This window comes from Botryllus schlosseri, chromosome 5 (genome assembly GCF_051294905.1).
Source record: "Botryllus schlosseri isolate E-star chromosome 5, Bs_hap1, whole genome shotgun sequence".
Lineage (NCBI taxonomy): Eukaryota > Metazoa > Chordata > Ascidiacea > Stolidobranchia > Styelidae > Botryllus > Botryllus schlosseri.
The window spans coordinates 13,057,797-13,081,815 of NC_137240.1; the positions used below are offsets into that span (position 1 = coordinate 13,057,797).

Below are 24,019 nucleotides of genomic sequence, written 5' to 3' on the forward strand. Positions count from 1 at the left end.
ACACATGATGCCACCTTCCTTAATTATACGATCTAGTTTTAATAGCCACATCGTTACTTGGATAGAAATCGGATTAAAGACCTTGATATACACATATTTCCCAATTCTGAAATTTAGGCTTGTTGAAGCGACTTGCTTGCAACCGAGAACCTTGATTTCGCCAAAATATTTCAAAGTCTTGATCTAAACCCGGCCATGACGCCATTCTAAGCGTCCCAAGAAATATTGAAAGTAATGCCCATGTATGAATTTATGACGTAACAATTGAAGTTACAATTTAGTCACTGTTTCCAGCCAAATCAGTTTACTACTCTTTAGGGAGGTGACTCAAGTCAATTTCTTAGTCAAATCAACATAAATTTCCAAAATAGAAGCCATGACTCAAGGTCAATAGATTTTGCAGACAAATTAAACCAATACGAGGAACTGCCGACCCATTTGCGAGTTAGTTTACCAATTTAAAGCTTGTTCCAATCATAATGCACAATGAAATGCTCAAATTGTATATTTGTTAGATTCAAATACTATAGTGGACGGTTCCAAATCCTATAGCAGGCTCACACAGAAACTCTGGTCAAGGTGAATGGCGATAGCACACTATGATAAAGTCCTAAATTACAGAACAATTAGGCCACCCAACACTATTATTCTCGCAAGACCGCTTCTCCAATTATGAAGGAAACATAGCACTTACTGTTATCACCATTAATTAAGACGTATACAAAATACTTCATCGCGTGTACGGCTCTAATGCACACGCACCTTGTTGATTCCGAAAGCTGAAAGCGTAGATGTAAGAATAGCCTTGCAAGTTCAATCGATAATTTCACAATAGTGCAGACTGCCTAGTGCCCATACATCTGATACAGGATTCCTTGCTCGAGTTACGATACTCACTTAGATATTGAAGCGATTCTGATCACTCTATGTTTTTATTTGATGTAGCTGACCTCAAATCTTTGCTCATATATATACGCAAAACAAAATAATTTTCCAACAGGTAAGTAGTTTTCAACCCATAGTTATCTCGGTCTCGTAGCTATGTATATAGGCTATTTGTAGACCAGGCTGATCCATTCCAAGTCCTTATTCTACGTCTACTTGTAATGATAGGACAATACGCATAATACCAATGGTATACATTCGTACATAAAGACGAGTACAGGAACATACAGTCATACACATATGTGAATGTGAATAAGTCAACCTCAGTTTCTCCAAGCTACAAAGATAGACGATTAGGTTGTTATCTAACTCCAACCTAAGTACCTACTGATGAAGAAGTTAACGTGCAAATGCTTATATGCCTTCAGAGTAAGGAATTGCGTCATCGTTAAAAGGGTTTGGTGGAAGACAAGATAATCGTTCTGCTATTTTGCGAAGTCAATTACCGTGCCCAGCGCCCCAGGAAACTGTCACAAAAACTCCTACATTCCTACATAAGGGATTAATATCCGGATGGCCAGTGGTGTTTCCTTTCCAGAAATTGCACGTTGCAGTAGTACCGTAATGTTTCTACTCTCACGGCATGCCGTGAGCGCCTGCCTTCCACTTATGACCCTCCCAAAAACCGCACACACAAAAAGAATATTACAACATGGGTTTCCCATATTTGGTGATGGAGCGTTTTCGCCGCGCACGCGATAAGAATGACATAAGGCAGAACATTAGCTGCAAACTCGATTTTGCAGTACTTTGTTAAGACACGATTGCCGTCACAGATCTATTGCCCGTACTTCACAGACTTGGCGCATAGCAGTATAAATATTACTCCGGTCTACTGCACGAAACCTGCGAACTATATCAGTTTTTGCCCCGTTTTCTAGAATACGATGGTGGCGTTACAAACTTACCAACAACGACAATCCGAGCAAAATCGCAGTATCACGTTCAACGAATACAGTATGACGTATTAAATTAATATGTTTTACACACTCCGTGTGGTGATTTCCATGGAGGAAATCATTATTTAAAAATTTACATTTTGATCGAAATATGTTGGGCAGAACAAGTACTGCCTCGACCATGCAGGATCGTTACCCAGGCCGGATGGCTGGCACCATATGCCTTGTACGATTTAAACTGTAACCGAGGTGATATTGAGTTTCGCCATGCGTCCAAAAAGAACTAGTGGACCAAGGGAATTATCCTCACAACCAATTTATAGCAAGCAAGCAAGCATTCATTCATGTATCAATTTAGCCCATGACCGCAGAAACGAGTGCGACACTTTTACAAATAGTTTAACCAGGCCGATGAATGAAAATGCCGAGGTAAAGTGAACTCGCGTCACAATGGTCAATTCAAGTTAAGAGCCTTTATTTATTGGTAAACGGGCGTCCGGAAGTTAAAACCGAATTTAGAGAAATTACAGATCTTACGCGTAGAGGCAATTTACTGACTGAATACCCAGTATGTGCTTGTGCGCCAATACTTTTGCATTTTAACATTCAATATTACCACGCGTGTACGTACAGCCTCATTGTGCGATGTTGTATCACTTTCGTCATTACGGCGTGCTTTATACCGCACGCAAATGACGATAGTAACTATCTCCTTTAATTCTGATCTATCGTATACGGTCAACCATAGACGGGAATGTCAAACTCGATTTAGCGTCGCGGGTCTGACCAAAACCTTGATCGTTTGAGCCGGGCCAGTCTAATCAAGCCTGATATCTACCTATAAAACTAGACATATGGTCATAAGTTCAATTTAAAGTCCATGCACACAGACGGATTACAGAAACACGGGCTCTATTCTAGCAATACGTTCCCGAGAACACATTTTCGAAGCAATCATACTATCGGGTTGTTGTTCTTTTCATGCTAGTCGTTTTCCAAGTAATGACCTAAGATGTCCAATGTCCATATACGTCACTAGTAATCGCTATTATGCCTTTCAATCATTCCGCGCTAATGCGTTTATTGCGTCTACGAGACACCATCCACATTATCATTATTAATACAACAATTATGGCAGCTTGAAACTACTCCCAATTGCTCACCACCGATGAAAGGTTTCTTACGATGTATGTGTTACCCTTCATTTGTGATACTTTCGAGATGCTCGTCATGTAGCTGGTTTTCTTTAGCGATAACGGTAAAGCTGAGGTCAATTGACGTATATTTCGTGGTGCAAAATTCGCGTGATTCAGGGGTTGTCGTAGTCAGCTCCTGCATCGAGTCGCCCTTCTCCGTTCGTCGCCATTCGACTGATAAATACACCAGTGTGGTAACATGATGGAAATTATCTTGCTTACCCGTCACCGATGTTGCATTCGGAGATTTAATGATAAATTTACTTGACATGATATTAGCTCGGTCGGGAAGAAAACCGGAGTGGTTGGTATATATACTTTTTCCGAAGTCCGCCATTGCGTCACCAACAATTTCCATGGTTGCAGGTTACCTGAAACGAACTGCTTAAACCATAAAACATGTCGCCATTTTAGATTTACATTGTTATATGTGAAAAGCTCATTCTCGTGGGGACTATATCTGACCGTCAGTTCCAGGCGTGTCTGTTTAGTTCAGTTCTGTTGTGATTGGCGTCTGTTGCATGAATAAACTCCCACATTGTTGATTCGTCGTATTGGTATGTTCGATATTAAGACGGCAAAGTTACACGTATTTGTATGATATTTCCTTTTTAACCGAGCGCATAATGTTGCCGGCATGGCTCTGCACAAAATGTTACATTTTTAGGTTTGAAGGTTTGCTCGCAAGCGCCCACTCCAGTCTTCATTTCTGGATATGGCAAATCCACGTTTCAACATCCTAGGGCTTATAATACACCTGTTCCACATGGGTCGTACTACTCAATCCACCCGCTAATTTCCCATTTATGTGCAACATTTACACGTATATAGTGCAACACTTCATTATCTACACTCAGTGTTCCCATTACACCCCGTTATTCGTTACGGTCTTTACTTCACATGTACCAAAGATTCTTTGGGAACCACAGCAGAAGCGAGACAGACGCAGGACAAGTAAAACTAACGTGCGAAGTGCGAACGCACAATAACATTCGAGGAGCTATATCAACAAAATTACATAAAAACAAAGTTGTTTTCGCATTAGCGAATATCTCAATTTTACATCGCTAAACTCACTAAGCATGTTGCGATATAAGACATCAAACGTCCGATTTCCCGCCTATCCATGATTCATAATCATTAGCTATCTTGTCCAGACGTATTCCATTCTATAATATGAGATCACCAGATTTAATGAAGTACGTGTAGGAGCTGGACTTGCCATAACATGGCTCCGAGAAGCGATATCTTTGCGAATTATAATGATGCGTAGGCCTACATCGAAATCTACACACCACCGATCGAACCGCAGGAAACGAATTCCAGTTTCAAAAACAGGATATAAATACTGACGTTACCTGCTTCATTTTCATAGTATACGATTATAAGGCCCCTTTTGGTTGTTTGTGGAATGGAAATTACGGTTAGGCGTATTTAACACAGGAGCGCGACAGTGGTCGAACATCCTTCTTTTATATATTATACTGATTATCATATTAATCAATAATGTTAACTTCATTCGTACATGCTTTACATCACAACTTTGTTATCTTCAATATTATTTCGACCACGCAGCGTGGGTGAGTCTGTGTCGCAATACAGATTTTAAAATATAACTGCCTATGAACGATTTTCTTGAGGTAGCAATCGATTTGACAAATCGAGAGTAGGATCTCTGTCATGGTTGGGGAAGAACTGTCAAAGTGTGGAAGTATGGTAAAACAAGTTTCATAGCATACTCAGAAATTTCTATACCATACCATGCCATGCAGAGTCAGACTCGAGTCAGCTTTTTCAGATGACTTGACTTGACTCGAGTCACTTTGCAAAATGACCTGACTCAACTTGACTGTGACGGGACAGCACAGTGGTATAATCCGCGGCTGCAACACCAAAGCGTATATGCGGGTGATATTCTTCATATTTTCCGTAACTGCCGAATTCTAGCACGGCCCACCGCTAGGCTTTTGTAAGACATCGCTGACGCAGATGAGGTGGCGAGGAGGAGCCTAGGTAAACCTCCAACACTTAGGTATCGGAATTCGGAAGTCGACCTCGGTCGGACTCGAACCCGCACCCACTGGTGTTGCAGCCGCGGATTATACCACTGCACTATCTCGCCACTATCGGCCTGGTGTAAATGACCATAGTAGTCACACCGTGAATACCACAAAACGTTTCATAAATGTGGATTGACTCGTGACCCGAAGCAAATTCACGAGTTGCTTCAAGTAATCAAGTAATCGGCAATGTCGCTATATGTTCGCATCATTGACGATTAGGGCTGGGCACAATGATTCGAGTACTCGAATCTGAATCGAGTATTAATTCTAATGATTCGAGTCGAGTAGTAAAAGGTGATGTTTTCGAGTACTGAAATTGTACGCTCCATGTCAATCAGAGTGAATTTATCAACGAAAAATATAATTCGATACCATTTTCCAATCTGGAAACCTTAAAACTTCGATTGGTCATGTACCAGCTTGCGTAACATGTATTGCAAAGCTACAAATTACCTTTACATGGTGTACGACAGGCTTTGTATTATTTATGTTAGCATAAAAGTTCATATTTGAATTTTGTCATTTTCCATACTGATGTGACGTCATAATACGTAATACTCGATTACTCGACTCGACTCGAAGCAAAATACTCGATTCAGAATCGAATCACTCAGGTACTCGATTTTGCCCAGCCCTATTGACGATGCGTCTGTGTGGCTTGTGAGAGCAACCAATCAGTCAATAATTGTGCGTTTTTACCGAGCCTCCATTGTGATATCACAATTAAATTGACCACAAATGCAGTGATCAGAGCTTACAGCTTACAGCAGGGGTGGGCAAACTTTTGAGCTGTCGTGCCGCATTCAACATCGGAATCCATTCGCGGGCCGCACTATATAAAATTGGGATTATAAACCAAAACGCAATATTGGTATTTGATTATATAGTGAGAACATGGATATGATATATATGCTTATTTAAAACAATCCGAACATTGTTTTGATGACCGAAACTCTGTCAACAGAAGGAGTTCGTGTACCACCTGGGAATACTGCACTGAACGCTCTCTCATTCGAAGTTTCATGCTGGTGACGTCATATTTTGTGATACGATTGTTGATATACAATGTTCTTTCATATTCTCTACTAGTTGCTGACGATTACCTCTGACGAGTGTCAGCCGAAAATATTCGGGTTCATTTCAATATGAATATACTATGCAATTGTATACTGAAGTTCTGTACCTCCAAGAAGCTCTTTGATGATATCGTACACGCGTCAGAAACAGTGGCGAGATTTCATAGGCTGTTCGACCTCAATAACCAGTTTGTCAAAACTATAGATATGAAAGTCGGTTGTACGGAATCTTAGAACAGGATTGGAATTTAAATCTGTGAGCAGCGATCTGTTCATAGATTTACTAATTCCACATTTGGTTCAGTTCCAGGACACACAATGCTGACAGCATCATAACCACGTTAGCTTCAAAGACGCTTCTACTATATGTGTAGATAAAATATAAATAGCCTAATTCTACGCCTGTAGAGAACGAATCTACCTAAGACACGCACGAATCGTTGTTTATAAGCACATCACTGAAATAATTAAAATTGGAGTGGTCAATCTGAAATCACACTCTTGATCCGAATTCTGTCAATCTCGTTTAGGATTTCTGTGATGTTTAGCAATTGAAACCTTTCAGAATGAGCGGAACTTGAGATCGGGCTCGTCGCGCCAGACATTAAACATAAAAAATGATATAGGAAGTATTTACCTTAGAACAGTAGTTCTCAAACTTTTCAAGACACGATGGTAAAAAATTTCACCTCCCCCCTTTATCGTCATATCTCAAATGCTAGCAAACCTAACGGATAGTTTGATGGCATGGAAGGTTATGACTGTGGATGAGAGATTTTAGATATGAAATTCAGAATAAATACAGAGCAATCAATATGAATAAGATGTAAATCGTGAAGCGCGCGATTTTTTTTTCAGTTGAGCTCAGTGTCGTGCCTTGCTTCACATCTTGCATCACAATTATTATGGTGAAATGTACTAAGAAAAAGTTTAAATTAAGTCTCGGTATTATTTCGATTTTTAGTACGCATTTTATCAATATTTTTAATAAGTTTATTTAGAGTCTCGCGGGCCGCACAGAACGGCGTGGAGGGCCGCATGCAGCCCGCGGGCCGTAGTTTGCCCACCCCTGGCTTACAGTGTCATGAACTACTAGCAAAGTAATACCCAGAGCTCATATAACCAACCCTCTTGTATTATTCAACTAGGACGAATTTCGTATATATTATATTTTTTAATAGTATTCATATTGAAATAAACCCGAATATTTTCGGCTGACACTCGCTAGGGGCAATCGTCAGCAACTAGTAGATAATTGAAAAGAATATTGTATATATCATCATTTTCATTACGCAGCCACAATTTCAGCAGGCTTAAATTGGATATCATCGACTAGTAGATCGGTAGTGTATTGCATAGGGGTGGTGTGAACGTGAGGTTCACGTTCGCGTTCTGTGTGTGAACCTCAGGAATTTAGAGGTTCACGTTCACAAACGAATATTGGTAGGTTCTGCACTGGGAACCTTTATCATATATCACAATTTTGAGTTCATTATAACATCTTTGGTGGAAATTTATTGCATTTCAACTGCGGGTCACTATATGGCATGGCGCTGGCAACATAAAAAAATCAACACTAAGCGAGCATGCACCTTTACAATCTCAAGAATTTTACTTGCCTTGTTACAAAACTTTGCTCGAATATCTAACTTGACCAGCAATCACACAACATGAAGAGCGAAATTCTCTATACATGTAGGTAGTCAGCGAATGATGCTTATTTGACCAATCAATGAAATTGATATCGTTGTCTGATTCAAAATATCTAGCAGGCGTACGGGGTCAATCTTGATTTCTTATGTTAATTGTATCATAAAACCAAATCCATGCGATTGAGGTGTTGGCTATACTGCTGTAAAACTTGTTAATGAGGTAATATCGGTAGCAAGTATAAAAACCTGATTTACAGTCTGCTCAATATCAACGTAGAAATACTCAGACGCCTAATACATTGTCCGTTCTGACCTAGACCGTTAAGGCGTAAGCTGGTATTCTCTTGCAAGCGAAGGCAGATATTGATTTTATGGTATTATTATATCATTTGATTGTCCCAGTTGATACATTTGGCGACGTTTAAAGCGTCAATATGTAGGCCTACTTCAGCATTGTGGCATTATGTGACCCACAGTCGTCGCTAGGTATCGTGTACAATGTACATTAATATAGGCTACCACTTCCTTGAAATGTACGGTTGGAATTAGCACGTTCGCGTTCACGTTCGCGTTCACACAGAACCTTTCAAAAAGGTTCGTGTTCACACGAACCTGAACCTTTCAGAGGTTCACACCATCCCTATATTGCATAATATCATTTTTGTCATCTTTCTCAGGTTTCGTATTCTATCCTGTATTTTGGCTGGGGGCTATACCGTTACTTGCGTAGTTTAACAGGTTCACGTATGTGTGAGCGATACAACGCTTTATGCGTATCTCTTTCACGCCATATTCGTTGCTCGATTCAGAATGAATGTAGACTCAATCTGTATTTAAAACAGTTAGCAAAATGCAATGACTTCTAATACTGCCTCGTACTGCGGAAGTTCAACTTGACTCATGACTTGAATTTACTTGACTCGAACACCTTTGGAAATTGATTGACTTAGACTTGACTTGTGTCAAAATGTACAATGACTCGAGATGACTTATGACTCGAAGGTATAGTAACTTCATCTCAACCCTGACAGTATGATGGTATTAATCTGCATCGTGCTTCCATTTTCCATGGCCTGTACGCCATAGAGCAGTGTTTCTTAACCTTGCCTCCAGCGCCTCCAAGAGGCGCTGACGATTCAGAAGGGGGCGGAGACGCTCAGGGGGCGATATGGGGGGCGCTGAAGAAAAATGGCTTCGCAGTAGATGATTTGGTAGTAGGACTAATCCTTAATGAGTATTCAGAGCAAATTAACATTCCACAAAATATGTCAAATCTCGAAATTTTGGTCGCGCCACGCGGCGACGTTTGCTACATATGCAGTAGGTTATTATAAATTATGTAAACTGGATTACGCGCACTTTTAGATCGCCAATTTCCCGTTAAAACACTACTTTGACTTTGACTAGACTTTGACCTGAATTATTCCGGTGAATGAACATAAATTACACATCATGTTTTGACGACTCCCCCACGAAAAAATACGCATAATGATAGAAAATAGAAATAGGCATTCCGGCGTCGACCATTACCACGAGCACGATAATTTTTGAAAGGGGGCGTTGGAGGAAAAAAAGGTTAACAACTACTACCATAGAGTATAGGTTAAGTTATGGTCAAGTAAGAATCTAATTCTTGTAATAGCGGAATCGGATGGGCTGTGTTGTCGGCTTTCACATCCATGCCAGCTTGCGAAGAAACCCACTTCGCCGTTAGCCAAGGACGTTTCGGAAACACCTGGAGTCACTCTTACCTTTGATGCGACGCTCGGTTCTGAAGGTTCTGGGGAAGTATTTGAAGGTATGTGACCTTTGGCCGCGTTGGGGGTTAGGGGATAGATTGCGAATTGAATGAATCGAATTGAATCGAACTGAAGCAACCTGTTTTAAACATGGGTGGGAAATTATTTTTCCGAAAGGGACAAGCGAGAAGCAGAACATACGTTGACTGGCTGAGCCAAGAGTTTTAACTAGATTCTAAAGCACATTGATGTTAATTCAGTATAGGTATCAGTATCATCATTTCAAAACACCACAAGACTGCGATACGAAGAAAAGATAGGATGGTGTCGAAAGAACTTGGAGTCGTCTTTGAAATCAAACACCCATCTCGGCCTAGGCTTTGTAAATAAGAGGCAGGTACACTGGATGGAAAGAAATGGATAACATAAAACGACTAGTGATGAAAATGAGTGATGACTGATGATGCATGTGTCGATAGGCGAGGTAAATATGTCAGATCGAGATCCGGTAATCTTGAGGACGGACTAGTATTCATTAAGTAGATACTGCTTGCATATCGATTGGAATGTGTACATGCGCGACGACTGTAGGATAGCCGGCGAGGCGCTGTTCCTGTATTCCCTCCTAACACTACTGTTGAGTGGATGTGTTAATATTAGGCGAGAACAGAAGAGAGTGAGTTGTAACTTACAAAAACATTATTTATTCAGCGTTATTACTCAAAACATTGATTTACATGAAACATTTTAAACTCATTTTAATCTTCAAAGTGTATGAGGGAAATTACGGAAATGGTCTAGCTTCGCTGTTAGGTATTCCGAAATACGCCTTCTCTAAGTCTCCGCCAAGTGTCTGTGTGCATGGATTTTCTCCTTATGCCGACTCAAATCATACTCCTCAAAGACGAAGACCTGCTCACCACACACTAAAAAGACGAGTTTACCTCTGCCTTCAGCGTGCAAATATTTAGTGCCCCAAATATTCGGCATTCGACCCCCGACTTCATTACTTTGCGTATTTCAACTTGTTTTACGAATTACGAATATTAAAACGTATAAAGTAATACTTTGAAGCCCAGACCGTGCAATTCGTAATTAAAGAAGGTTCAAAGTTTACCACGGGGAAACAGTGTCTTGAATTGTTACTTAACTTTGCTATATCGGCTTTATTTCGAATCTGGATTACTTATCCGTCGTGCGTACTATGTAGGCTACGTAATCATGGTACCTAACATAACTAACCAGGCTTTAAAACCCCCATTTCGGGAATTTTCATGGTTTGTCGCCCCTCATATTATAAGGACTGTACCAAAGACGATGGGGTAGAGGTCCAAGGCTGGTCGATTTGTTCGGGTTAGGACTTGACTATTGGAAATAATACAAGCTTAGATCGCGCCCGATAACAGCTCGCCTAGTTACCGATCTAATAATGGTATGCACGGTTTTTGTATAACGAGGAAGTGCCCCACATCGCCACATTTTCGGAAAGTGGGCAATGGGGTGGAAAATTGCATAGAGGCGCTGTTCCATTGCAAAGCTACCCAATACGTATCAAATGTTGGCAGGATGCTTATGCTGTTGAAAATATATCTATCCTGCATGGAATGTAACAACTCAAACCCCTTGTTGGACCGTCCGCAAATGTCAGTTTCCAGAGATGATCTTGTTTACGACTGCTTTTCTTAACTACTTACTGAGTTGATTACTTTCCCAAGACAGGAAAATCTACTTCTACTTGAAGTCGCTTTGGGCGACTTCGAAAAGCACTACTTCCACTCGTACCTGAGTATAGTTCGGCATTGCTATTTTAACTTTGACTTGGGTAGCCTGCTTGACTACTTTGACCACTTGTGTACTGATCGAAGGCAGTAATTTTCAGATGAACCGAAATACGTCGCTTTGTATGGATATGAAGCGAGAGTCGAAGACGATTTAACATTCGAAGCCGGCGAGATATTTCGCATGATTAATAAAAGGTGATTACTCTTATATACACAGTCGAATTCGCTTAATTCGACAATTTGGTCCCGCTCACTTTTGACCGAATTAAGCGGAGAAACGACGTTGTACGAATTAAGCAGACTGAGATCATCTCATATCTGATTCGTAAGTTCATTGGTTGAGTGTAGTCAAGTCGTTATAAACTATACTCAAAAATAGGTTCCAATTTTTTTCCGTATTAGGGATGCTTAATTGCTCATGTTCGATTTTTTTTCATTATGATTAGATGTGACAGTTTCCGATTCCCCAATCGTTCTCTTTAATGAAGTATTTTTAAGCGTGCGAAATCTGTAAAATCACGTATGTCGTAGTGTCTAATTGAGAGGTCCAAAGCCCTACCTACACAGTGAAAAATTACTTTTTAACGCAGGGACAGCGCCAAGACGCTTGCTGCTTTTGCAAATTTCCAATGTACAACATGAATTTGTATTTATATAGAGTAAACCTAACTAATTTTAATGCTTCAGCATTGTCGCATCCTCTAGGAACAGTTCTCGCAATCCTGGTTAAGAAACCCTGACCTATTTTGTGATACCGTGCCTGGCAAGCAGCAGCACATATCCTAACTAATTGTTGGCTTACTAAAATTGTGAAGGTACACCCTGATAAAAGGCACTGCCTGAAACTGAATTACAACCTTACTCTCCATATCCATTACTAATTGCAATTTCGTATCTTACTAGTAACGATAACAAACTCAGCATGGCGTTGTTGGCGAGATCACGAGTAAGGCACCATTGAGACAGAAGTCTCGCTGAACAACCGAATCATATCTCATGATACAATTTGATCCAAATTAATAAAGTGTACTTGAACATGAAATGCTTGCAGGATACCGTCACAATCTTTAGGTAGCCAGTCCCCATCTAAACATGCTGAGCATTTTCGAAAAAAATTATTACATGAAATGAATTATTATTGGTGTTTGCGATTACGCATTTCATCTTAATTTTAGTAATCACTTGTAATCAAGCCTTTTTAGTTGGGCTGTTCTCACCGTTATATAAACAGTCTGCGAACCAACAATTGTTGGTTATTTACGTTGTCCCAGTCCTCAGTGGTAATCGTCAGCAACTATAATAAAGTATTAAAAAGAATAATGTGTAACAGAAATCATTTGCCGTGATGTCGTCTTTGGAGACATGATTATGAATATACGATTTTCTTTTCAAATCTCTACTAGATGCTGACGATTACTCATTACGAGTGTCAGTCCAACATAACATATAAACAATCATATATCACCAGCCATACCGTCATGTCATGCGAATGTTGCTGTTATGTACAATGTTCTTTTCGATTCTCTGCTAGTTGCTGATGGTTGCCCATGACGCGTCTCTTATCTAACCTTGTTATAGGAGATGTCATACGCAGAACTGATCACCTCAATAAAATATCCAATTCAAATTGATGAACCTAACGATATGATCATAGCAATTGTAATTTAGTTGGTCGTTATCAATCACAAATTGATATTTTTGTTTTGCAATGGAAGTCAATCCATCAATTAATCGAAGTCATTAACAATTCACAATACCAATAGGCTATATATTCGTCCTAAATACGACTATCAAAATATATACCAGAAACTAGTGAAGATACAACACCTACCCTCACTGTTCCGTTTACGTATACTGGGAGTTCGTCAAGAGACGACAATTCTTAGTTAGTTGTAGTTTTAGTTCTTACTTAGTTAGTTGTATATTCGCAGTCGGCTCGATTGGTGGTATGCAAGGTCACTACGAACAAATCTCGAAGGATATGTGCCGACCAACTATGTGGCGCTAGAAGATTCGCCTGAACAGGAAGGGTGAGTGTGTATTAAACCCACTATTGAAGGCTAGTTGCGAAATAAATACACTGTATCAATTAGAGAATATCAGCAAATGATACAGGCAGAATTAAAGATTCATCACTATGTCGTCAATAAATTTCTGCTGGTATCATTATTTCCATAATTACGTCTGTATACAAGTACATTTTGTACCATGTGCAAATTGTGCGTGCTATACAGTAGGCCTATATGTATAGTGTATAGTGCAATAGCACATAGCTAAAAGCATATATTATGCACTGATAAATACAATGCTTGAATAGATGAATTGGTAAGACAATTCATAGGGATAAAAACAACAACATAATACCGCGAGTTCTCGTTACAGATGGTTTTGTGGGAGGCTATCAAGAGCAGAGACAGGGAGACGCCTTTTGAACGTCTCCAACGCTCCAGGGGCATACCTTGTTCGAGAAAGTGAGAGAGAACAAGGTAAGTGATACTTAAACACGAAATTCCCCCCCCCCTCCAAATGAGTGATTCTACGCACAAATGAAATCAATTTAATATTCATAATCGAGGCTAAATCAAGAATCCCAATACATTTTATCTGTTGTTGTTTGGGTGATGTGCAGCTTTGAGATGCGTGACTGCGGGGTATACTGGGAATTGAGTCCGTAAATATTTAGCGAACTGTATAAGAATAATATTATTAATATAAATAGTAAACATGAGGTGGCGCTTATCACCGCGTACGGTCTGGTGCACCACGTGCAAGGTTTGTCATGAGCAAAGGTAAAATCAGGAGAAATACATATCAAAAGGTTAGATTAGTCACAGTTATATGCGACACGAGTCCACGAATTCGGTGACGGCCTAAAAAAGTAGCGGGTTAACTAAGAGGTGATAGGCTGTGAACGAGAAATTTAGTCCTTCACAATAGTGTTTTACTATCTGTCTATGATCCGCGTATTTGCAACATGATAGTAGAAAATGGTCGACAGTGTCTGGTAATATGGCAAGTTGGCGTAGTGGTATAATTCAGAGCTGCAACACCAATCAGTTATGGGTTTGAGTCCCACCAAACAGTGTCAGGTACAAAACAAAAGTCGAATAAAGGAAAATCAATACACCTAATCGCTTTTAGTCGGTAATGGCCGGAATGAAGGCTCGATTACAACCGTAGAACCGTGGGCATTTGAGTTTTTCACTAATAATTGTGGGATTATACCCACCGTCAATGTTATTTTCGCAAATCCAGAACTTTCAACTGCACTATCTTCACCTCTACATCAGGTTGTAATTGAGTCAAGTTTGTTTTGCATCGTTTTTGAAGACAACTCAACAATTTCGTGGGGTTGACATAATAAATTAAAAATTTAAATTGTCTCTGCATCGGCTTATACTTGTTAGAACTGAACCAAATTTGGTGTGCAGCGTTTTTTTAGGATAACCTGACAATTTGATCAATGAATTACTGGAATCCGGAAAAGGTTATTTTTGATCAACCCTAATACTGGTTATCCAACCGACGGCTCCGTCCATGCCTGCCTGTTTGATCGTACTGGAAACCCTTCTATCGAACCCTTTGCTATACTAGTGGCGCAAGCCGCTAATTACCTGACGCGAACAGGAGACCTCCGCACTCGACGAGGTTCTTAAGCCAACTGTACAAGATAGATGTGGCAGATATAGCCTAAAATCGTATATTATTTATTTCACGATGTAGATGCCGTCAATACGTGTTGAAACTGGACAGGTAACAGCATGGGATGTCATCAACCGATAGTCTTACATTGCAGGGCTATATGTATTGTCTTTGTTGGACGTTAGTGAAGGAAAACGATGTGTAAGACACTACAAAATCAACCGGACATCATCAGGTGCATATTATTTAAATCCAAAGTTGGAATTCACGAATCTACAGAACCTTGTTCATCGTTATGCTGGTAAGTAGATTTGGATTTATACATGGCGGCAGATTTGCACTCAACATTTACCTACGTTGGGGATTTTTATATGTAGGCTACGCTATATGTGTGATTGTCAAGTCGCCTATACTTAGTACACGTCCCATGAACCACCATTGCAACGCGGATCCTATATACGGCAGGGATACTCAATTGTTGTACCACCGACCGAATGCGGACCTTTAAATTGTTGGACCACGGACCTTATCTGCTTTAGTATAGATAGATAGTAAGTAGAGCGTGAGCGTGAGCTCTACTTTTTTATCACCACCACCAGTATAAACCAAAGCGCAAAACCTTGGAGAAATCCACTGTCAAATCCGTAGGTATATATCCCTGCTATCCGGTAACAATTTTATACCTACGAACAGTAAAGTTAGACGATTAAAGAATATACGCGCATCTTTTTCATAGCAGTGGGACGTTATTGATGCTTTCACATAGCAAAGTCCGTATCTACATACTAAATACCTTGATACGATTTCCATATCAATCCCATGGTATTGTGTAAGACTCAACAGTTTAGCCGACTGCGAACGCATTGTAAACAATTTTGCGCTGTACAACATATAATTACTTCGTGAATCCGGCCGCAGAAATAATGTTTTGGAGTAACGCTTAGCCCTTCTACGCTAGTTTTGAATTTGAATTTGAATTTATATGCCTTATAGATAAAGCAGAAGGAATTTCGCGTCGCCTCTCGCGTCCGTGTAAGCTTGGACAAAAACCCAAACCACCATTCGCTAAAGACGTATGGGAGACATCTAGAGCCACTCTGAAGTTTGATGTAAAACTGGGATCCGGAAATTTCGGAGATGTTCACAAAGGTACAGTCTGCATTGATCAAATTATGTGCTGTATCTCTTTCTCTGAAGTGAAGGGAACAACGAATCGGTTCCTGTAGTGCAGAGTTTATAAGAGTTACGAACAATCTACCAACAATCGCTGTTATTAGTAACTTATAATTTGTATTTGCAGTTGCACAATGAATATTTCGAGCTTTGCCACAATGCATGCCATCGTGAATAATATGTTTGCATATGTTTAATGGTTATATGAAGGTCATTTACCCATCACTGTGGCATATATAGTTTTCGAAGTAAATTTGGAGTACTGTTGGAGTTGGAGTTGGTTTCGGATTCGGAGTTTCGTGAGGAAAATCGTCGGAGCCGGAACCGGAGTTGGGGTCGGAGTCGGAGTCGGAGTTTTGTGAGGAAAATCGTCGGAGTCGGAGTCGGTGCGTTTAAGGACTTGGGAGTCGGAGTCGGATTCTGTATATTGAAGATGTCTGGATTTGGAGTAGTGGATGGAGTCGGTGGTAAAATTTACTGAGTCCTCAGCCATGCTTACTACAAATTTGTCTGCTTGCACTTGAGTAGGCTCGACTGTGTCATTGAATATCTCTGTATGCTTATTGCTTATGTAGAGACGTGACCGATCGATATGCGGTATTTTACCTATCATTTCAATTTTCTTGTTCTCGGGGATGAATGATTTCTGTCAATAATATCGATAAATGATATATAGTTAACTTTTAATCGAAGGTTGGTGGAACGGAAATACGGAAGTTGCAATCAAGACTTTGAAACCCGATACAATGACCCCAGAAGAATTTTTGCAAGAAGCTACAACGATGAAAAGACTTCGCCACGCTAATCTGTTATCACTATATGCCGTGGTGTGTATATATATATATATTGAGAATAGAGACGGATCGATCTACCACTATAGGAATATCGGTATTGGCCTCATCCGGTCCATACCTATAGGCCTTTAATGAATGACGTGGTCAATCCTGTAGTTATACTGTTGAATTGATTTATGAGGGATCATGGCGCCTATAGAAGATCACCTCGTCGTGATACAGCCGAAAAGTTGAGATTCTTGATCTGTACCAACTACCATAACGCCCCACGAGACTGGAAGTATTAATTTTTTTCGCAACTGGAGTTCTATCGGCAATTATAATTAAGTTGACATGGATGTATATTTCAAATAAGCGTCAATGGTTGCATGTTCTAGTTCGGCAACCTTCAGAATAGAAAGAACCATTTGAACCCATTTTCGATCATAAAGCTATTCGATAGCCGCACGTTTTGCTTCATCTCTAATTGACGATCACCACACATTTCCCTGTTACTATACCAAAATACACAGACCACAACAGTGATCCTCAACATCTTGTAGTGATACGAAATCCTATCAGTGAAAACCTTCGAAACTCTGGTACAATTACAAAACAACTTCCACGATCATAACTTACAGTGTGACTGATGTTGTGGACGCGAACGCAGGCTGCATACACATCGTGCATGGGTAATTAGAAAAGAGAAGATATGCGACTCTTGACATCACACGGCTGCGTACCGCTGATTCCCACATTATAGAAATATATTCGGAGGTTGCCAGCAAACGCAAATACGATTCCTTTTCTGGTTATACCCAAATTTTGCCCGCACAGTGCGAGGGAAAAATTTCAGGTTCAATAAATCTGTCTCGAAAATCTTAATACTGGAAGAAAGTCAACAGAATGTACAAACTTTAGGGGATGAGTTTTGACGCATGATATTTGGAAATATACTGGTATATGGTAAGAGGTGCTGACGAAAAGAACAGAAATCGTGAATATAGCCGGGGTTATTAAAGTATGGGTCGCGATCTCATCAGAGTGATCTTTTAATATGTATGTAATATTTGTCGAAAATCATGCTACAAAATATTTTTTCGCTCTTGGAGCGATATACAGTGGATGTTTTGTGCGTTTCCAAAGTCACTGTCTTGATTACCATAGCCGATTAGCGAGATACGCCGGAAAGCGGATACGACAAGAAAGGTTGATCATGAAAATGAGCAGATCTTTGAGTTGGATTGGCTTCGCTGGGAAACTCTAACTTGCGCGGCCAATACTCGGTCAAGGTAAAGGACCGGAATGTGCTGGGACGTAACTGCTCATAAACTTCGATATTGATATGTCCGACCGTCGAAATTAACTGCCAGAAAATAGTCCCGTCCTTGTAATCTGAGCACCATCGAGCAAATGCATGGAAAATAATGCACTCCGGGGCCTAAGTTATCGTAGGCCCCGTGCACTCTAATTTAATATCACGTGCGTCGCACATGTTCCATGGAACTGAGTTGTGTACAACGGATTGTATCCGATATCCATGTTCTCTATGTCTTACACGCCCGTAAAACGTAGGATACTAACATTTAAACTACATTGTTTCGATGTGCGAGGCTTGGGTTGCGAGATGCCAATAAAATGCAGGTTTGAGTCGCGGTCGCGAACCATTGATGAAGAACAATATCATGCTATAATTAAATGAAAATATTATGGTCACAACTACACGATGCAGGCGCTTCGCCATTCGAATAAAATAGCATCACCAAATACACTAATAAGGAAGCAGTGATGTAGCAGCCACTTGGCGGTTCTGGTTCTTCGGCAGGGGTGGCAGGCGGTATGGGGCGGCAAAATGAGGCTGTACGTACAGTGGATGCAGCACAGAGAGGTGGCTATTTATGCGTGGGCCTGAAATTTTATCTTGCCATTGGTATTTCAATTGCGAGCTGTGAGAGGAGTTTCTCAAAATGACAAAGTCGTCTTTACATTCTACCATTAATGATGATCTGTTATAAAATCTATCGATTCTTTCTATAGAAAGAGACTACGTTCAAAACACGATTTTGAAGATGTTGTCGCTGATTTTGTTTCGGTGAAATCTCGGAAAGTTCAAGTTTGAGACGGCTATTGCTCGTTTATTTGCCTAATACGTTTGTTCTCAATTTCTGTCTTTTATTTTTTGCCTTAACGCTGAGACAGCGAGGCTTCCTTCTCAAGCAATATATAACTTCTGAGACGCGGCACATTATTTGTAATTGCGGAACATGAATCTATTTCAAAGTTTGCTGCAGTCGACTTAGGGCGGCATTTTCAACGACATCCAAGGGCGGCAGCATATGCTGATACTACGCCTCTACTGACAAATAAGCTTCAGTGTAAAACCCGAATATGGAAGTATACTGGAAGGAATCGGAAAATTCAACAATCATTACCTAAATCATAACGGTTGCACCATTCCAGCCGATGTCATCGGAATTTCTCTGCCCTATCCTAATATTGAGCTCACAGTATTGTCGCACTTGAACTGAGCAGTTCATTTCAAGCAATAATTGATTTAATAGGTTTCGGAGGAGCCAATTTGTATAATTACCGAATTAATGCCGCATGGAAGTTTATTGGATTACCTTCGTCGCAACGAACAATCAACCAATTACCAAGATCACCTTTACATGACTATTCAAGTTCGTACCAATACTTTTTGTAATGTGGTTTGGCCTCCCACATGTCTGATGCAACTAATGCCTCAGAATACATTTGTCTGTCGATAAGTGTGCGTCAATATACTAATCATTGATAATGAAAGTATTAGAGATTGTGTGTACGTGAGGTTCACGTTCGTGTTCTGTGTGTGAACCTCTGAAATTTAGAGATTCACGTACACAAACGAACCTTGATAGGTTCTGCACTGTGAACATTTTTCATGTATTACAATTTTTAATATCATCATAACCTATTTGGTTCAAATCTTGTCCATTTAAACTTCAGACTACTCTCTGCATAGTGCTGGCTGTGAGAAACTAAATTCAGCATTAAAGGATCCTTAACCCTGCCAAGTCTGGAACCAGTATACAATGTCTTTTAGATCGCTTGCGGAATGAGGTATATCGAGCAGCAAAGGTATATTCATCGTGATGTCCGGGCCGCTAACGTTCTCGTAGGCGACGGACAGATATGTAAAGTCGCCGATTTCGGGTTATCGAGGCTGATAAAGGATGATATGTATCAAGCACGGAAGGGAGCTCAGTTTCCAATGGAATGGACGGCTCCCGAGGCTATCAGATTCAAGCGGTTCTCCATAAAGTCTGATGTTTGGAGCTTCGGAGTTTTAATGTCGGAAATCTTCACCGGAGGAGCGGTTCCTTATCCAAGTGCGTGGTATAATATGAGGCATGACTACCGTAACGTTTTGTCCATAAGGTGACGAGACTGAAATGTCGTACTAATTTAGCACGAAAATAAAATGGGCTTCCGTAGACTCTCCCGAAGAGAATTGAACCATAATTAACACTGCTCCCGTGCAAGTAATTTATTTATTGATAGCGCCTATGCAATCTAAATATTGTATGTAAATTGCAATCTGGAACCCCCTCGAAATTTTTCTCAAATAGGACAATACGCATTGTTCCGAACAACGAGGCCTTGTCACTGAGTTATTGAGTTTCCATTGTTCGGAATGAATGCCTCCAGCTTAGCGGGGAGGCGTGACTTACCAAAACACCGACGTTTGGGTTATACATTCGAAAGCGTATGGTCGTATGCCCTTCAGCCTCTTTTAGAGGAATACGGTCGTAGGTTAAATTCAACGCAGTTTATCGTGGTATTATAATCGTGAAGTCAATTGTGAATTTTTGTGAACTCTACTCCCCTTTAAATATGTTTACAGGACTTGACGTTCCCAAGATCGATTTGACATATGAGAGCGTTATTATTTTGGCAGATTTATCAAGAGAAGAAATTCTACCAAGATTACAAGAAGGCTACAGGATGGCAAAACCACCAGAATGTACTGACGACATATATCAAATAATGCGTCGCTGTTGGGATATAACCGCAGCGAAAAGGCTGAGTTTTGCAGAATTATATGTAAGATAACTGCTCGATATATAAGAGAGCGGTAATTTGAAAGTAATTCGCGACAAAACCTTCTATAGTAAATCAATTATATTCAACATTGTTGAAAGCGGAGGTAGTCAGTCACGAAGTAGTCTATTTATACTTTGTCAAGGTACTCGAAAAAGTTTTGCATACTCGCACCATACTTACTCAAGTGATTCTCCGGGGGTGGCAAACTTTTTAGCTCGCAGGCCGCATTCAACATTTGAATCCTTTCGCGGGCCGCACTTTATAAAATTGGGATACTAAGCAAAAATTCAATATTGGTATTTGATTATATTGTGAACGACAACATGGAAATACCATATATGTATTTGTATATTGAAACAAACCTAACGTTGATTTGATGATAACGTACACGCGTCAGAGACATTAAAGATAATTTATAAACTGTTCATCATCATTGTCATTGTCATTGTGAGTGAAGGTGGCTGATCCGATTCTCAAAATCTGGATGTAAATTTGAGACTGTGAGCAGCGACCTGTTCATAGATTTACTGATTATACCTCTGTCTTAACTCTTGAACACACAATGCTGACTGCAACATAACCATGTTACCTTTAAATACGCTCATTCAATATATAAATAATATAAATATAAATACTTCTAAATATCGAATATGTCTAAAACACTCGTGAATCGGTGTCTCCAAGTGTACAGCACTAAAAGTTATAAACTTGCTCGTGTTGCCAATCCAAAATAACACTCATGGTCCGAATTAAGTCATTTATGTTTCATTTTCTGTTCTACTTAGCAATTAAAACCTTTCAAAATGCATGGTCCTCTAGGTTGGGCTATCGTGCCAATAAATGAAACAAAAAAATACGATGGTATGAACACAGCCTATAACACTGGTCAACAAAATGAAATTTTTGTTTTAGGCAGAACATCTGAGAGCCGTTTCTGGGGTTTTTGAAATTGTTGATTACGAATATCATATTAGTTTTGTCAGATTGGCTCTCTGTCAGAAGATATTTATACCCCTAAAAAAGCCCAAAATTACTGTATTTACCCTTAAAAATTTCACTTGGTAGGAAGAAAAGCGTAGTTTTTTCTCATTTTATACTGCGCCTAAATGTCTAATTGACTATGAAGAACCCTCATGTCATTCTTAGTCATTCTATCAATATTAACATGGCATGATGCGAAATATTTGTTTGTCAGAAAAGCAATTTGTCAAGCCTAAAAATTGTACTTTCGCACAACGGAAATTCATATTCTCCTGTATCAATTGGTCATTCTACCAAAATTAAACAGGAGTATAAAACTATAAAATCGGTCCTTGAAAGGCTTGACTACAATACTCATATGTGTCTCATTTCTTTTGACTGGTAAATGGATAATTTTCCACTGATTTAACTAAGTTTGTATACCTAGTAACCCTATCAAACGAGAAGCTTAAATCTGGTATCTGGTATATTCGAATACCGATGAAAGATTCCAATTTCACATTAGGAAGGAGTTCACAGCGTGTAATTTCTCCTAAGATATAGTAAATAAAACTTTTTAGCTGATCACAAAGCACCCAACTACAAACAGTTGGTCCGAAAATTCGTATCTGCATATCGAACACTTGAGCACAAACATGAGCATAAAAGCTCACTTCCTGTTTAGTCATCTTGATATATTTCCTTATCATATTGTTGATTAGCAAGGGAAGAGGTTCTACCAAGACATCAGAATAACAAACGAAAGATACCAGGGCAGATGAGATGAACCATTGCACACATTATATCAGACCATTTCCGGAACCTTTCGAGAAACTGCACTAAATAGCTTACAGGCGAAAATCGTACAAAAAAAATTTTCGATTTAAAATATATCAGTAATATTGCATTCCAACTGATTATTTCAAATTTATAATAGGTGGTTGATGAAAAACAGATGGAATTAATGCCACGTTATTTGAGTATCTAGGTAAATACTTATATACATGAATGGAGTTTATTTTATGTACATGATATCCGTGAAAGTCAGTAACTATGATAAATCTATTACCCCTGAATATAGTGCTGTTGCTGTATTTTGATTTAAAATGGTCTTCTGTGTGTAAAAATAACAAGTAGATTGAATTTCTAAACTTTATAGTACGACTAAGCCTATTTTTTATCTAGTCAATACCGCGAAAATGGGAGATTTTGCTCAAAATAGCCCCATGGGTTATCTCCACAACAAGAGCCAATTTGAAAAAAAAACTAAGGTCGTATTCGGAATCAGTGTCCTTCCGAACCCCCAAAACCACTCTTACTTTGTCTGCCTAAAAATATGTGTTGGCCAGTGTAATCATCAAGTTGAAATATAGCCTACCAAGAAAAAGTTTGATCAATTACCCACGGTAATTGGATTTTTAGTACGCATTTTATCAATATTTTTTACAATGTTTCTTGAGGCTTTCGCGAGCCCCAGAAAACGCTGTTGCGGGTCGCACGCGGACCGTCAGGCGTAGTTTGCCCATCCATGTGTTAGACCAGGGGTGGGCAACCTGCCGCCGTGGAAGGAAATTTTTGCGGCCGTGACACGTAATTTAATAGTATGTGTTGGCAGCGGTCTACAGAAAAAATTATTTTTGATTATTTGAATTTTGATTATTCTTGACATTTTCATTGCGATACGCGCGATTCAATGCCATACTTCATAGTAGCGACTTTTGCAATCTGAGCCCCACAGTGCAGTTTCGAAAAGCAGAGAAAAATGATCCGACCTATATAGAAATACCAACTTGGAATCGTGTGCTTCTCACGAAAGAAAATTGTTTCTGGTATGTTTTGGTGATTTCAGTATATTTCCATTATAGCCTAACGACAATCCTTATGGGTTGTCAAGAAATAACAGCATGCATCAAAGTGACTAATATTAATTGGTCTACCCGAAGATGCATCATAATGTGCAACTTTCCCTAATTTTTCGAAGACACTACCTCCATCAACTCCAGCAGTGAATCTATGATCACTTGGTTCATAAAGGAT

At 39.7% G+C, this 24,019-nt stretch overlaps 1 protein-coding gene across 4 annotated transcripts in view; it reads left to right on the plus strand.

The window, feature by feature from the left end:
* The window catches only part of LOC145439047 (proto-oncogene tyrosine-protein kinase Src-like), an 80,023-nt gene that overhangs the window by 23,509 nt on the left and 32,495 nt on the right, over positions 1-24,019 (plus strand). Inside the window, exons 6-15 of one of the 4 annotated variants that reach the window (XM_080316510.1) lie at positions 9,474-9,629; positions 11,450-11,546; positions 13,283-13,381; positions 13,734-13,837; positions 15,148-15,294; positions 15,987-16,142; positions 16,860-16,993; positions 19,501-19,620; positions 20,022-20,307; positions 20,877-21,022. In XM_080316510.1, the coding sequence (XP_080172636.1) occupies positions 9,474-9,629; positions 11,450-11,546; positions 13,283-13,381; positions 13,734-13,837; positions 15,148-15,294; positions 15,987-16,142; positions 16,860-16,993; positions 19,501-19,620; positions 20,022-20,307; positions 20,877-21,022 (1,445 nt within the window). The remainder of the gene's footprint in view (positions 1-9,473; positions 9,630-11,449; positions 11,547-13,282; positions 13,382-13,733; positions 13,838-15,147; positions 15,295-15,986; positions 16,143-16,859; positions 16,994-19,500; positions 19,621-20,021; positions 20,308-20,876; positions 21,023-24,019) is intronic. The other 3 variants (XM_080316513.1, XM_080316512.1, XM_080316511.1) reach the window with 3 other exon arrangements.